Genomic DNA, 16,232 nt, shown 5'->3' with positions numbered 1-16,232 from the left:
GACGCGGAAACTTCAATCAAAGATTTGGACACCCACAAATGTACCCATGGTCTGGCCCATTTGGTCCAGTCCCCTTTCAAGGACCGCCACAATTTCCAATGGGACCCTACTTCCAACCTGAATTTAACCAGCATTTTTTAGGCCAGGGCGGAAGGAGGGGGAAACGAGGAAGACGTGGCAACAGAAGAGTACAATGGGAGGAGGACAGGCCAGGACCAAACACAAGGAGCAACTCCAGGGACCAACCACAACCGGGGACAAGCACAATGAGGGATTAGTAGTAAACCTAACAGACATAACCCTCACTACAGATGAGATGTCAGTCTTGGAAAGAGGCCTTGGATTCGTTCCAACTACCCACCTAGACAAATTCCAGTTACGCTGTGAACTTGGGGAATTCTTTAGGAAAATCAGACTCAAGGTTTTCTTCCAAGACAAGGAAGAAGTCATCAGCGATGGAGAGTACACTGATTTGAGACTTAAATCAACCTTCTATCCACCCTCAAACATGATGCCTCCAGAAGTACTAGCTTTTGAAGAAGCAGTTGCCAAAGAAGTAGAAGAACTACAACCCAGAGTTAATGCTTTTAATAACTTGAGTAACAAAGAACGTATGGCCTTGACAAAATTAAAAAATCGTACAGAAATAATAATCAAACCCGCTGACAAAGGGGGTGCCACAGTCATCCAAAGTTCATTGGCATACAAGACAGCATGTCTCACTCTGTTGGCTGACACGAAATTCTACAGAAAAATCAACCGAGATCCCACAAAGAAACTCAAGACAACTATATCAGTTCTGACATCAGATGCACTTGGGAAGGGGTGGATCACTAAAAAAGAACACACGTTTTTGAATCAAGAGGAACCTAGAATTCCGCTATTCTACACCATCCCCAAGATCCACAAGGGGAAGTTACCTCCTCCAGGGAGACCTATAGTATCAGGAATTGGCTCGGTTCTGGAACAACTCTCCCAATATACTGACTGGTTTTTGCGCCCTCTGGTAAAACAGATAACATCGTATGTACAGGATACAAAACATCTCCTGAATCTTCTGACTAACATTGAGTATGACCCAACGAATTGCTTTCTAGTATGTCTAGATGTAGAAGCGCTGTATACGAGTATACCCCAGACCGAAAGCATCGGAATCATTGAACAACTCCTAGAGAATGAGGAATGGCAATGGACTGCACCAAAGGAATGGATCATCACATTAATGAGACTGGCACTAACGGAAAATTTCTTCAAATTTGAATCCCAGTTATACTGGCAAATCCATGGAACTTCTATGGGGAGCACCTTCGCTCCTAGTATAGCATGCCTATACATGAGCCATTTTGAGAACCAACATATTTGGAATGCTAACCCATACACTAATAACATCTGTAAATGGTATCGCTATATTGATGATATCTTTATGGTATGGCGAGGCGACACTCAGAGCCTTTCAAACTTCACCCTATGGATTAACGATCTTAATCCTCACTTACGATTCACCATCAATAAAGACAGAGAAACCATTCCTTTTTTGGACATCAACATCATTGCTAAAAATGGCACATTGAGCAGCTCGCTATACACCAAACCAACTGACAGAAACAGTCTGCTGAGATTCGACAGCGCCCATCCACGATCTCTCAGGGAAAATCTCCCGGTAGGACAATTCCTACGTATACGTAGAAATTGCTCCGAAATCCGAGATTACAAAAAAGAGGCAGAAACACTCACAGACAAGCTTAAAGAAAGAAACTATCCAATTAAAATGATTGAACAAGCCAAAAAAAGAGCACGGAACACTCCTAGAGAGGCCCTGCTTGAAACTCAAGAAAGACAACAACCCCAGAACATGATCTGTGTTACCACATTCAATTCGTCCTCAAATGATGTAAAAAAGATTATAAATAAAAGGTGGCCCATCCTCACCTCCAACAAACTCTCATATGACAAACCCATGTTCTCCTTTAAAAAGAACCGTAGTCTGAGAGATACCCTGATCCATACAGACACTTATGGTAATGTGGGTGACGTCCAAACAACATTATGGAATACACCACCAGTGACCGGACATTACCCTTGCGGGTCCTGTGTAGCCTGTGAATTCACCAGACCCAGCAAAACACTCGAACTTGGCCTAAACACCCCCTGGGAACAACGATCACATACCAACTGTAATTCTGAAGGAGTTATCTACCTCATCAAGTGTCCATGTGATTTGACCTACATAGGCATGACCAGCCGCAAAATAAAAATTCGGATAAGCGAACATAGGAGCACCATCAGACGTATGATCACAGCTACCAGACTAACAACACATTTCGTGGAGAAACATCATAAAGACACAGACATACGATGGACAATCATTGAGAAGATCAATGGTACCAGAAATCTACAGAAAAGACTCCTAGAGAGAGAACAACGTTGGGTGTATCGCTTGAGAACACATGAAAAGGGACTTAACGACTCTATACCGTGGAGTCAGCTTAATAAATAATCACCCCATGTGTCCACCACTTTACACCTAAACACTGAGTTACAGACACCTTGTCTAATGACTACTACTGATATTCTACATCCCCATCAACCCTTCATCGAGATGCCGGACTGGAAATGAGTACTACCAGTGCGACAACAGATGCTATCACAGGTGTATCATTGCACCCAAGCATAACGATCTCCATATTTATTTGTACACGAGTTCATATCTGAACCAACCCATTCAGTCCCCGCCTCTCCACCCCTGTTTTTGTTAACGTTCTAATGAACAGCAATTTGTAGACTGTCCCCGCGTCGATGGACCTGCAGTCAATACTATATTAACTATATACTATACCTCTGGGCATAATTGGCTATTCACATTGTATCTGCGGTGCTCGTTAGTTATCGTTTTTTTATCCCTTTCCCGTCCATACCGCTTTTACTACACACAAGCGCTTATATTTGCACTCGTATAATTTTTGACATTCCCCGGATTTAGCCATCACCAGCCCGTCAGTATTAACCCTCATTACCTACACACAAAACTACAATTCCCTTCACCAATCGCCACTACACGCCGTGACGTATCACGTCACTTCCTGTAACCGAGGGGCGTGGTCCCAATCAGCCCGATGTTCCGGCGCGCTTTCCATGTTATTTATGCGCGACCCTTGCTTTACCAACTTGCGAAAGCCGAGGACCAGAACCACACAGGTAGCAGGCAGGGCGACCGATCTTAATTAAGTAAGTAATTTGACCAGCGCGATGTCCCATTTTCCTTATGTGTCAGCACTCGCTTTTTGGCCCTACCGATTCGGAACGACATACTGGCAGATTCACGTAGTCTGCTCCGTGACACACTCTTTCTTCACGGTTCCCCCAGGACCGCCCAATCTGGCCTTCTGGTCCTGTGAGATTCAGTCAACCTCCCCGATTTGGGTAAAGTATATCTGTAAACCTAGCACGAATGAATGTGTTGTATGCATGTATATTATGTGTATATCTTTACCATATTTCACCTTAACACACCCGTAGATAGATCTTGGAATCACCATGAACATACACGTTTCTCGTGTGCACTAGTATCTGGAGACACTGTGTGCACGCTACTTTCAAAAACAGACATCACGCTGTTATCGCTAGGATGCGAATCATTTCGCCACTCGCACAGTATGCCTGTCACAAATACAACGAACTGTTACAGTCATTTTTGAGTGGCACGATAGGAGGACACTCCTCCCTACGAGAGCATGCGCACATAGATACACGCATGTCCACTTGCGGTAACCACTATACCGCTCAAGGAGAAATGAACCAAGCGGCAACTCTACCGCTGATATTTTTATATGTTGTTTGTCTCTACTTTTCCTTTTCAGATGGAGCCTGGCAGTTGACATACATCCACTCTTAATCAAATCACGTGGAGCAGCTACTCTGCCCTCACCATACTGACAGGATAGGGACACCCTATCACGAGTAATTTCACTCACATAGGGGTGTTACTTTTTTGCCCTGAAGAAAGTCCTGGACCACTTTTTGGCCCCTTTTTGGACTGAAACATGTCGGCACTAGGGTCCTAGGACCATAATACTCCTAAAAGACCCATTTTATTTATTTTAACTACCCAGACAGACCCAAGAATAAAGGGATACTGGGGATCTGCCTGCGGTATTTTATCTAGTTAACTCCCTCTGCCGTAAAACATATTAAAAGCACTCCCAACACTGTGGTCGAGCCCACCCGGACTTCTAGGGGTCTGGGTGACCCGATGATGAAGCATGACACCACTAGGGTGTGTGAGGGTAACTTAAAGAAATACTTAGTTTCCCCACGACCACGGTTGTATTAGGCACAACCTTATCTTAGGAGTTCTCATTTCTCCCCCTCTTCCTTTATCTTGTTAGATCTCCTCTCAGATCTGTTAGAGTATTTTTTGTGCATATAGTTTGTATGGGAGGATATACTCTACACAATCCTGCCTCTCTTACCCCTTAAGTCATTGGGATTTCCCAATACTTTGATGTGTTATAAAGTATAGATTTACCCAAGGGTTTGGTTGGGTCCTGGCCCCCGAAAAGCACATGCAATTTGAACAGACAGTAGCTGAGGTTTTAGAGGCTGCAGACATCATATTATTTGGTACACAGCACTTTACATCATTACAATTTTTGGAACCCTAGAAGCGTGGAACCCAAGCCACGGAAGTTTTGATGTAATTTACTCTAGTAGTACTTCTGAGTTACTCCTTAGTTCCTGCAGTATGCCAGGTTTAAACCAGGGATACAACTGGCATACCCCTGGATGTCAGGAGTACTATAAGAGTAAGCCACACATATTTATAGGAACATCGTTGTGAATGTGCCGTATTTTATAGCAGCAGGAATTATGTGCATGCACACACATCAATGTGTTTACATTTAAAAAGATAAATGCAGTAAAAGACAGAAAACATCAACCACATTTGCATGCATTCTGTAGGATAACAGTGAATCTTATTGTGGAGCCTACAAATTTTAGAGTTATCCTAATTCTTCATGTCAAATTTTTGTATTGTAGTTATTGAAAAAGATGATGAGGGGACAGGGCTTTCTTTGATTGAGCTGAATCCTCCAGATCCATGGGCTGCTGATCCCAAAGACCCAGAGACTCTGGATTTTGAAGAGGTGCAGGTAAGCGTAATTAGTGATGGTATTATTTGTTTCCATTGCAGAAGCTGGCATAGTGCTTGCTCATGACAAATCCAATGTATTCCCACAGAAAAGGTGTATTGGGATTTGCAAAGTAGATATAGTTAAACTAAATGTTGAATACTGAATAGCACTAAAGACTTGGATGTCTCCGAAATCTGGACACAAGTGACTTTCACACCATATCACACTGGGTTGTATACTTGGCCTGTGAAACTATCCACGAAGCTCTTTTTTCATTCCAGGTGACGACACACGCCTCTATAAAAAGTCTAGAGCACATTCCCCAGACCTCCTGCACAGCACCAAAACACAATACTGATAGGTGACACACCTACCACCACGCTTCAACAACCATGCACAATAAACGGAGTAACTTAAAAAGACCTATATAAAAAGCACAATAGAATGCAATGATAATTATTGAAGTTTTCTGGAGAACATTTCCGTGACTTCTCTTTAATAGAACTGTTTCTTGTGCAGTAAAACCATTTACAGAAGGATCTCGGTTATACAATATAAACAGAGTACCTAAGCATTTACACATGGTGTAGCAAGGGCGCCATGAACCGTGGTATAAGCAAGGAAAGATATGTGTATGTAATAATGGAAAATACTTGATGTTCTCTGAAAGATGAGACAAAAATGTAACATACCAAACTGTTATAGAACACGTTGTCCATTGATCTTAAGGAAACGCTCACAGAAAACTTTTCGTTGATCTTAAGGAAACGCTCACAGAAAACTTTTCGTTGATCTTAAGGAAACGCTCACAGAAAACTTTTCGTTGATCTTAAGGAAACGCTCACAGAAAACTTTTCGTTTCCTAGTAATGGCATTTCTGCTACAAAGTATCTGCTAAAAAGCTCGCAATCATATGTAAATGTATGTGCTATCTTTCGTCATGTATATAAAATAAATTGGTGCATTCATAGAACAATTTCCTCTCTGCATGTATACAAGAGAACAGCTTTATCAGAGTTTATTAATTTTAAATGGCATCTGCTTTAATAAGGGTGACCTGTCAAGAATTAGTGAAACCGCCCCCTTCAGGCATATGAATCCAGCGATTGCTCACCACCAATGGTATAGCTCTTTCAAGACATCTGGGGGGAGGGTAGGGGTCGGGTTATCTCAGCAAGGCCCCTAGACCTCTACCCGTGAGGTTCACTTGCTACATATTTCTAAAGGACATCTTTTTTTAAAAAAAATGTATTGTCAAAAAGAAGTAAAATCAGAAAAGAAAAGAAAAATAAGATTTGATAGAAGGTGGGGATTATACTGAGGTATTAACAACAAAATATAAGTATAATAGTCAGTAAAATAGGGACTTGAACCCTGGACCCTAAACATACATTTAGAAATAGTTATAAACAAACAAATATCTGAAGGACCAAAAAGGACCAACATCAGCGGTTCCCAAAATAATTGGCCTATGTGTCTTCTAAGCAGCCCCATATGGATCTGTATTTTTGCAAGGCATGGATACCCCTTGCTTTAGCCCTTTCCCCAGTTTCCTTAACAATTAACCACCATTCCATCACAGTGGGGGGTTTGGGAAAGATCCACACCCTAGCGATCGCCAGCCGGGCAGCAACTAGCATGATTGCCATTATAGGTCTATACCGAACACTTCCTTATTACCAAGCATCTTTTCAGATGTCATGCAAAAGTTGGTCGCACACTGCTCGTCACACCAGCAAGTTGCCCCAAAGGACTGTGGTAAATGTAGTGGCGACGGCGGGTACGCCTATGCCACGATGTGTAAAAAGAACAGTATGTGTTGCGTTAGCCATCCCTGGACACGTGTTTCGAGGTAGTTGCCTCTCGTCAGCAGGGAGCAGGTCAGTGTAGAGGGGTGCCGTGTGGACTGCCAAAATGTAATTAAAACAGGTCAAGTACCTCTCATGGCGCGCAGGTGCAGATCCAAGGCTCGTCAGCCCGTTGGCTCAAGGGAGCCGTAATAAATTATGCAAAAGTTGGTCGCACACTGCTCGTCACACCAGCAAGTTGCCCCAAAGGACTGTGGTAAATGTAGTGGCGACGGCGGGTACGCCTATGCCACGATGTGTAAAAAGAACAGTATGTGTTGCGTTAGCCATCCCTGGACACGTGTTTCGAGGTAGTTGCCTCTCGTCAGCAGGGAGCAGGTCAGTGTAGAGGGGTGCCGTGTGGACTGCCAAAATGTAATTAAAACAGGTCAAGTACCTCTCATGGCGCGCAGGTGCAGATCCAAGGCTCGTCAGCCCGTTGGCTCAAGGGAGCCGTAATAAATTATGCAAAAGTTGGTCGCACACTGCTCGTCACACCAGCAAGTTGCCCCAAAGGACTGTGGTAAATGTAGTGGCGACGGCGGGTACGCCTATGCCAAGATGTGTAAAAAGAACAGTATGTGTTGCGTTAGCCATCCCTGGACACGTGTTTCGAGGTAGTTGCCTCTCGTCAGCAGGGAGCAGGTCAGTGTAGAGGGGTGCCGTGTGGACTGCCAAAATGTAATTAAAACAGGTCAAGTACCTCTCATGGCGCGCAGGTGCAGATCCAAGGCTCGTCAGCCCGTTGGCTCAAGGGAGCCGTAATAAATTATGCAAAAGTTGGTCGCACACTGCTCGTCACACCAGCAAGTTGCCCCAAAGGACTGTGGTAAATGTAGTGGCGACGGCGGGTACGCCTATGCCACGATGTGTAAAAAGAACAGTATGTGTTGCGTTAGCCATCCCTGGACACGTGTTTCGAGGTAGTTGCCTCTCGTCAGCAGGGAGCAGGTCAGTGTAGAGGGGTGCCGTGTGGACTGCCAAAATGTAATTAAAACAGGTCAAGTACCTCTCATGGCGCGCAGGTGCAGATCCAAGGCTCGTCAGCCCGTTGGCTCAAGGGAGCCGTAATAAATTATGCAAAAGTTGGTCGCACACTGCTCGTCACACCAGCAAGTTGCCCCAAAGGACTGTGGTAAATGTAGTGGCGACGGCGGGTACGCCTATGCCACGATGTGTAAAAAGAACAGTATGTGTTGCGTTAGCCATCCCTGGACACGTGTTTCGAGGTAGTTGCCTCTCGTCAGCAGGGAGCAGGTCAGTGTAGAGGGGTGCCGTGTGGACTGCCAAAATGTAATTAAAACAGGTCAAGTACCTCTCATGGCGCGCAGGTGCAGATCCAAGGCTCGTCAGCCCGTTGGCTCAAGGGAGCCGTAATAAATTATGCAAAAGTTGGTCGCACACTGCTCGTCACACCAGCAAGTTGCCCCAAAGGACTGTGGTAAATGTAGTGGCGACGGCGGGTACGCCTATGCCACGATGTGTAAAAAGAACAGTATGTGTTGCGTTAGCCATCCCTGGACACGTGTTTCGAGGTAGTTGCCTCTCGTCAGCAGGGAGCAGGTCAGTGTAGAGGGGTGCCGTGTGGACTGCCAAAATGTAATTAAAACAGGTCAAGTACCTCTCATGGCGCGCAGGTGCAGATCCAAGGCTCGTCAGCCCGTTGGCTCAAGGGAGCCGTAATAAATTATGCAAAAGTTGGTCGCACACTGCTCGTCACACCAGCAAGTTGCCCCAAAGGACTGTGGTAAATGTAGTGGCGACGGCGGGTACGCCTATGCCACGATGTGTAAAAAGAACAGTATGTGTTGCGTTAGCCATCCCTGGACACGTGTTTCGAGGTAGTTGCCTCTCGTCAGCAGGGAGCAGGTCAGTGTAGAGGGGTGCCGTGTGGACTGCCAAAATGTAATTAAAACAGGTCAAGTACCTCTCATAGCGCGCAGGTGCAGATCCAAGGCTCGTCAGCCCGTTGGCTCAAGGGAGCCGTAATAAATTATGCAAAAGTTGGTCGCACACTGCTCGTCACACCAGCAAGTTGCCCCAAAGGACTGTGGTAAATGTAGTGGCGACGGCGGGTACGCCTATGCCACGATGTGTAAAAAGAACAGTATGTGTTGCGTTAGCCATCCCTGGACACGTGTTTCGAGGTAGTTGCCTCTCGTCAGCAGGGAGCAGGTCAGTGTAGAGGGGTGCCGTGTGGACTGCCAAAATGTAATTAAAACAGGTCAAGTACCTCTCATGGCGCGCAGGTGCAGATCCAAGGCTCGTCAGCCCGTTGGCTCAAGGGAGCCGTAATAAATTATGCAAAAGTTGGTCGCACACTGCTCGTCACACCAGCAAGTTGCCCCAAAGGACTGTGGTAAATGTAGTGGCGACGGCGGGTACGCCTATGCCACGATGTGTAAAAAGAACAGTATGTGTTGCGTTAGCCATCCCTGGACACGTGTTTCGAGGTAGTTGCCTCTCGTCAGCAGGGAGCAGGTCAGTGTAGAGGGGTGCCGTGTGGACTGCCAAAATGTAAGATGTCGTAAATGTATATTCGACCCTGAGCCGGAGTTTGATTGCTGCTAATATCTTTTCCCAAAAAAGACTTAGAGCAGGACATGTAGCAAACATGTGGGTAATATCAGCTGCATATAGCCCACATTTTGGGCAATTGCAGCGCGTCCCTCCATAGACCACTCCCTGTCTAGCCCCCCTTGAGACCATCTGACAATCCTTTCCAGGGTATAATAAAGTATACAAAGTCTCCAAAATTGTTGCAGTCATAAATTTACTGAATGTACTGAGCGGACAATAGTATCAAAAGCTATCTTCACATCGTCTATAGCGATATTTATCTCGCTCCATCTAGACGCTAATTTCTCACACCCCTCTGCTCTAAACTGGCAGAGAGATCGATACGACTTGCTGACGATAGCCCACCGGTTCTGGGCATACAAACACTCCCACATATCTGAACCTGAAACACTTGGGATAGCTAAGTGTCTAACAAAATAATCTCTAACCTGAATATATTTAAAAAACAATTGTTGAGGAATATCAAACATTAGCTGAAGATTCTCAAATGACTTGAAACCATTGCAATCATACAATTGCCCAAGACGATACATACCATACTTTGCCCATTGACGGGCCGTAACATCCTGAAATATTGCGGGCAGCATTGGATTACCCCATAGAGGAAGTTTGTTATGTATAAGAGATCAAGAAGATCTGGCTTTAATGCCCTGCCAGATATATACACAGTCTCTAATAGTCTTGAACCGTACATGTTTAAAACAATTAGGATCGTTGATTCGGTATAGGAACATCTGGCTCTCTGAGCCGAGGACCAACCAATGCCAAAAATCCATTTGCTCTGGATTCAGAAGGCTGCTCAGACGGCAAACAAATGCGGCCCAAAAATAAAGTTTGAAATCAGGGAGTTCTAAATCACCCTGATTTTATGGGAGCTTCATTAGTCCGATAGGGCGTCTTGATTTTTTATAGCCCCAAATAAAGCTACTTAAAACCCCATCTAATTTACTGAAAAATGAATTAGGAATTCGTAACGGGATCCACCTAAATAAGTACAAAAACTTGGGAAGTATCTTCATCTTAATGCCGTTGCATCTGCCCAGGATACGTATTGGAAGCTTGTGCCATAACTTTAATTGCTTAGTAATAGCAGCTAATAGAAAATCATAGTTTAATGAATGAATAAGTTCAACTTTAGACAAAATGCGTACCCCTAAATAGATAGCAGTCGGGCATGCCCCTTCAACCTGGAGTTCCGGCTGGAAGTTAAGAAGGACTTGCGTTTTATTGCTATTCAATTTATAGCCTGAGAAAATGCAGAACCTCTTAGCCTCCTTATTAATGCTATCTATAGCCTCTTTTGGCTCCTCTGAAAAAATAGCGATATCATCTGCGTATGCAGTACGTTTCAGCGAGCGCTGCCCGATGTTCAACGGGCAGATCATATTGTTAAGCAGCAGTGCCCAAATGAATGGCTCTATATAAAGGGCAAAAAGGAGGGGAGAAAGGGGACAGCCCTGTCTAGTGCCACAGCTAATGGAACAAGCATTTACAATGCAATGGTCTCGGCAATATTATAGGTAGAGCTATTGGTATTGCTCATTATTTTTTTATCATTTTTGTATCCCTAAATAAATGGCATTGTCATTTCTATTGGCATTAGCTTTTTATTGTATATGTGATACCTATTGCATTAGCAGAGAGATAGTGAGATAGAGAGAGAGAGTGAGGTATTGAAATAGAGAGTGAGGTAGTGAGAGAGAGTGAGGTAGATAGAGAGTGAGGTAGTGAGATAGAGAGTGAGGTAGTGAGATAGAGAGAGTGAGGTAGTGAAAGAGTGAGGTAGTGAGGGAGAGGGATGTTGTGAGGTAGTGATATATAAGCATAGAGTGATGTTGTGATGTAGTGAGATAGAGAGAGAGGTAGTGAAAGAGAGAGTGAAAGTGAGTTAGTGAGATAGAAAGAGTGAGGTAGTGAGATAGAGAGTGATTGAGGTAGTGAGAGAGAGTGAAGTTGTGAGGTTGTGAGCTAGAGAGTGAGGTAGTGATGTTTTGAGAGAGAGAATTTGTGAGATAGTGAGGTAGTGAGATAGAGTGGAGTAGTGAGGTAGAGAGAGTTATGTAGTGAGAGAGAGTGAGGTAGTGAAACAGTGATGTAGTGAGGGAGATGGATGTTGTGAGGTAGTGAGATGTAAGCAGAGTGGTGTTGTGATGTAGTGAGATAGAGAGAGGTAGTGAAAGAGACAGTGAAAGTGAGTTAGTGAGATAGAAAGAGTGAGGTAGAGAGATAGAGAGTGAGCGATGTAGTGAGTTACAGAGAGAGTGAAGTTGTGATATAGAGAGTGAGGTAGTGAGAGAGTGCGGTAGTGATCTTTTTAGAGAGAGAAGTATTGAGATAGTGAAGTAGTGATATAGAGGGGAGTAGTGATGTATAGAGAGTTATGTAGTGAGAGAGAGTGAGGTAGATAGAGAGTGAGGTAGCGAAAGAGTGAGTTAGTAAATGTGAGAGGTATTTTCTGACGTAGTGAGATAGAAACAGTGAGGGATGTTGTGAGATAGAGAAAGATTGAGGTAGTGAAAGAGAGAGTGAGGTAGTGAGGGATGTTGTGAGGTATTAAGATAGAAACAGAGAGTGATGTAGTGAAGTAGTGAGATAGAGTGAGGTAGTGAAAGAGTGAGTGTAAGTGACTTAGTGTATTTGAGAGAGAGAGAGTGAGGTAGTGAGATAGAGAGAGTGAATTAGTGAGTTAGAAAGAGAGAGTGAAGTTGTGAGGTAGTGAGAGAGTGATGTAGTGAAGTTTTGAGAGAGTGTGTTGTGATATAGTGAGGTAGTGAGAGTGAGATAGAAATAGATAGTGATGTAGTGATAGAGAGTGAGGTAGTGAGATAGAGAGAGAGTGAAGTTTTTAAGTAGTGTGTTATAGTGATATATGGTTACTGTGGTAGTGATATTGTGTTGCTGTGAGAAAGAGAGAGCTGAGTAGTGAGTTAGAGAGTGAGGTAAAGAGTTAGTGAGAGAGAGTGTAGTATAGTGAGATATAGTGAGGTAGTGAGAGATAGTGAGAGAGAGAGTTAGGGAGAGAGAGTGACGTAGTGAGAGAGCCAACCCCACACACATACAGAACCACCCACACAGAGCCACACACATACAAAGCGTATCCCCCAGACATACATACAGAGCCACACATACAGAGTCAGCCAGACACAGATAGAGAGCTATCCACACAAATATTCAGAGCTGCAGACATCCACATACAGAGCCACTGACTTACACATACAGAGCTAGCTAGAGACATAGACATGTCCGTCAGGCACTGCTGCACCGCCTTAGCATCGCCAGTCCATGTGCCCCTCTGAGGCCCGACATCCTCCATGATGGAACTAAGCCTGGGAAGAGAGAGTAAACACGGTGAGCCATTCGCCATTCCCTGGCCGGTGTGCCACTCCAGGGCAGCTGCCCCGGCCAATTATCCATGCATGGCATCACTTTCAAACAAACAATTCCTATAGTTCGTTGCATTGCACGGGTGAAGTTGCTAAACAGTGCAGGGTAACAACATCAAACCAATGCGCCAGGCACACAAAATGCAGAAGAAGCAGATTGTTTGGGATATTTTAATGGGAATACGGTATAGGGAGCCCCGTGAGAGCTATCAATAAAAAATAGGAATTTCAGTAGTATGTTCAATGCAACATGTTATGTCCCCATTATTGCATTTATGAATAATTTGCACATCTTTGATTTCGGTGGCACATCGGAGAGGAGTGCACAATGTAGGAGGTAGACCCCCGGAGTGTACAGACGGGAGGGTGCCCCCCAACACCCCTTGTGTTCTAGCCATTTTTCATGAATCATGCACAATGTAGAACTGCCGATGGACCTCTTTTAAACAGCTACACATTGTAAGTGTTTAAGCACGTGCGCTCCCAGTGTTAGAAAAGCACGCACGTGGACCTCAATTGATCTGTCAGTTTCTTGGCATCTGCCAACTAACCATTAACCCGGGAGTACGGAGAGTCGATCCTGCGGATTACCATAATCACGCGCTTTCCCCAGTGGTATGCATTCTAACTAGGGAGCAGGGCTTTTTGTGAGAGCCACGCGCTCATTCTGATGAGGGTGGTGAAAGCCTCTCCCTGCACGAGAGCAGAAGCGGTGTCTGACCGGAGCTTCTGCGCCGCTTGCGCGAGCCGGGCCGCTAATACTTACACTGCGCCATGTGGCTGCCGTGTGACAAGCACTGTCACAAGGCACGCTCCTCCGCCCTACTGGCGTAGAAGCCGGATTGACAGAGGTAGGCAGGTATGTGGAAGCTCGTCTGCAACTGAATGACACCGAGAATTAGTAGCACTATATAGAACAGGGCATCCTCTGATTTTAGCGCTTTATTTAATGTTCGGACTTTACAACTATTGTCTAGCTTCGGAAACAGGATCTTTTTAACAACTTCTTTATAATTATCCCAATGTCTATTGTAGGGCCAGGGTATAGGGATGTACGCATTTGTTTTGAGACCTACATGCTTCAGTGCATTCTGACACAATCTAGACGAGAGTGCGCGGCCTTGTGCGGAAACAAGCAATCACGCCTTGTTGTGGGCACTGAAAGCAGGGCTGGAAACGGCGATACATGTAGCAGGACTGCAGAGAGCGTGGCACCCACAACTCGACCGCACTCGAAAGAAGTGGGGAAACTGCAATAAAGGCAACACCGCACGACTTCATTAGCACCTTCAAACTGAGGGAGCAGAGAGCAGGGGGAGAGGACAAGCACACCACTGCCTTTCTCCGAGGCGAAGCAGAACTGCCTCGGAGAAACGCAGCGGCGGTTTCAGATTTGGGGGCGTGTTTTTCTTTTCTCTCCTCTTGCCATTGGCTGGAGGAGATAATGAGAAAAGTAGCAAAAAACACGCCCCCGAATCCGAAAAGGACGGGGCCTGTTCGGAGAGACAAACCTCTTCTCCAATGGCTGGCCAGCATTTAAGAGGCCAGCCAATGGAGAAGAGGAGAGAAGAGGGGCGGGTTCAAGCCCCTCTTCTCCAAAACATTAAATCTCGGAGCGAGACTGCACAAGCGCAGCCTTCGAGCCGAGACCTAAAAAGGAGTTGTTTGAATATCAGAGTAAAGTAATCTAGCCATAGGGCTATAATACATAGCCTGAACCAGCTTCTGAAATTTTTCCTTGACCCCAAATGCAGTAAAGTGTAGCCCAGAGGTATTCCCAAGCCACCTGGGCGAATGCTTTTTCCGCATCCAATAAAACCTTGTCCAGATTGATTTTTAACTTCCCCACAGCATCATAGGCCGCCACTGCCATGTTGACATGGGCAGTGGTGTCTCTCCCATGAATAAACCCATGCTGCTGGGGAGAAACCAGGCTGGCCATCATTGGAGCTAACCGGGTGGCCAGTATCTTAGCAAACACCTTAGCATCTGCATTTATTAAGGAAAGTGGGCGGTAGGAGGCCCGTTCCTCTGGTGCTTTATCCTTTTTTTTTTTTAAATTATATTGGCCTTATTCTATGGATTTGGTACACGGCCAGTAACCCCAACTTGGACAATTACCTCTCTAAGCACCGGAGCCAGCAGGCTTTTGCTGCAATTATAAAACTCAGCCGGGATAGCATCCTCTCCAGCCACTTTCCCGAGCGGCAACCCCCCTATTGTTTCCATGATTTCCTCTACAGTGATCTCCTGCTCTAATAAATAAGAATCTTCCTCTGTCAGAGTCGGAGATTAATGCCTTGCAAATAGCTCTGCATACCAGTCAAATCTTGTGTTGGATCTGAAGAATATAATTGCTGGTAGAAGATGGAAAATTGATACGCAGTCTCCTGGGGCCATCTATATAAAGTTCCGCCCTCGCCCTTAATAGCTTTAATCTTCGTTTTAAGACGGCTGTCCATAAGCTGATGTGCTAATACCTTCCCTATTCTATCACCGTACTCATATTGTATTGTCTTGTGCCTAGTAAAGCAAGCCGCTACCTTCTCTTTTAACACCCTATTTATTGCTGCTCTATGCTCCACTAGAGAGACATACAGAGAATTTTGATCTGCCTTTTCCTGTCGGACAGCCTCAGCATGTTGGAGCCCGCTGATGGTAAGCCTTTGATAGGCTTCTTTTGTTAGTTTCTCGCATTCTCTAATTTGTTGTCAAACAAACTGTTGGGTGACTCCCCGGGATATATGCCTTCATAGCATCCCATTCCACACAGGGAGAAGTAGACCCTATACTGTCTGTAAAATATTCGGATAATTTTTTAGAGATAAAGACCAGATATTCAGAGTTCATAACCAGGTAGCATGGAAAAGAAAAGGAACGGGCTATTTTAGGTATAGGGTTGGCCAAAAATGATAATATTATGGGGTTGTGATCGAATGTAATCTTAGGACAGATCTCAATGCCTGACCCCAGAAAAATACTATCTGAAAGCCAAGCCATTTCAATCCTAGAGTACTGCCGATGCGGTATAGAGTAATATGTGTACCTAGGTTTTGTTGGGAAAATAGAGCACCAAGCATCTTGCAGCGAATGCAATCACCCTAATTCTAAAATGGAAGCCCTCACCTTCGTCATTCTAGAAGTAAGTGTGCCGGCTAGTAGAATCCAGACCATAATTGATGACACAATTAAAGTCTCCCATTACAACGAGCGCCACGTGCCATTCCACTAATTCCTAACAAATATCATCAAATAATGTCGGATCGTCAACATTAGGGCCATGTAATACA

At 44.8% G+C, this 16,232-nt stretch overlaps 1 protein-coding gene across 1 annotated transcript in view; it reads left to right on the top strand.

Moving 5' to 3' along the window:
- LOC146822828 (cytidine monophosphate-N-acetylneuraminic acid hydroxylase-like) overlaps window positions 1-16,232 on the top strand; it is a 682,085-nt gene that overhangs the window by 352,210 nt on the left and 313,643 nt on the right. The window contains exon 4 of the mRNA XM_085607021.1: window positions 5,038-5,150. Within this exon, the coding sequence (XP_085463147.1) occupies window positions 5,038-5,150 (113 nt within the window). The remainder of the gene's footprint in view (window positions 1-5,037; window positions 5,151-16,232) is intronic.

This window comes from Triturus cristatus, chromosome 5_2 (genome assembly GCF_964204655.1).
Source record: "Triturus cristatus chromosome 5_2, aTriCri1.1, whole genome shotgun sequence".
NCBI lineage: Eukaryota > Metazoa > Chordata > Amphibia > Caudata > Salamandridae > Triturus > Triturus cristatus.
Note: the sequence above shows the minus strand (reverse complement) of the source record. Positions and strands in the feature narration are given on the sequence as shown.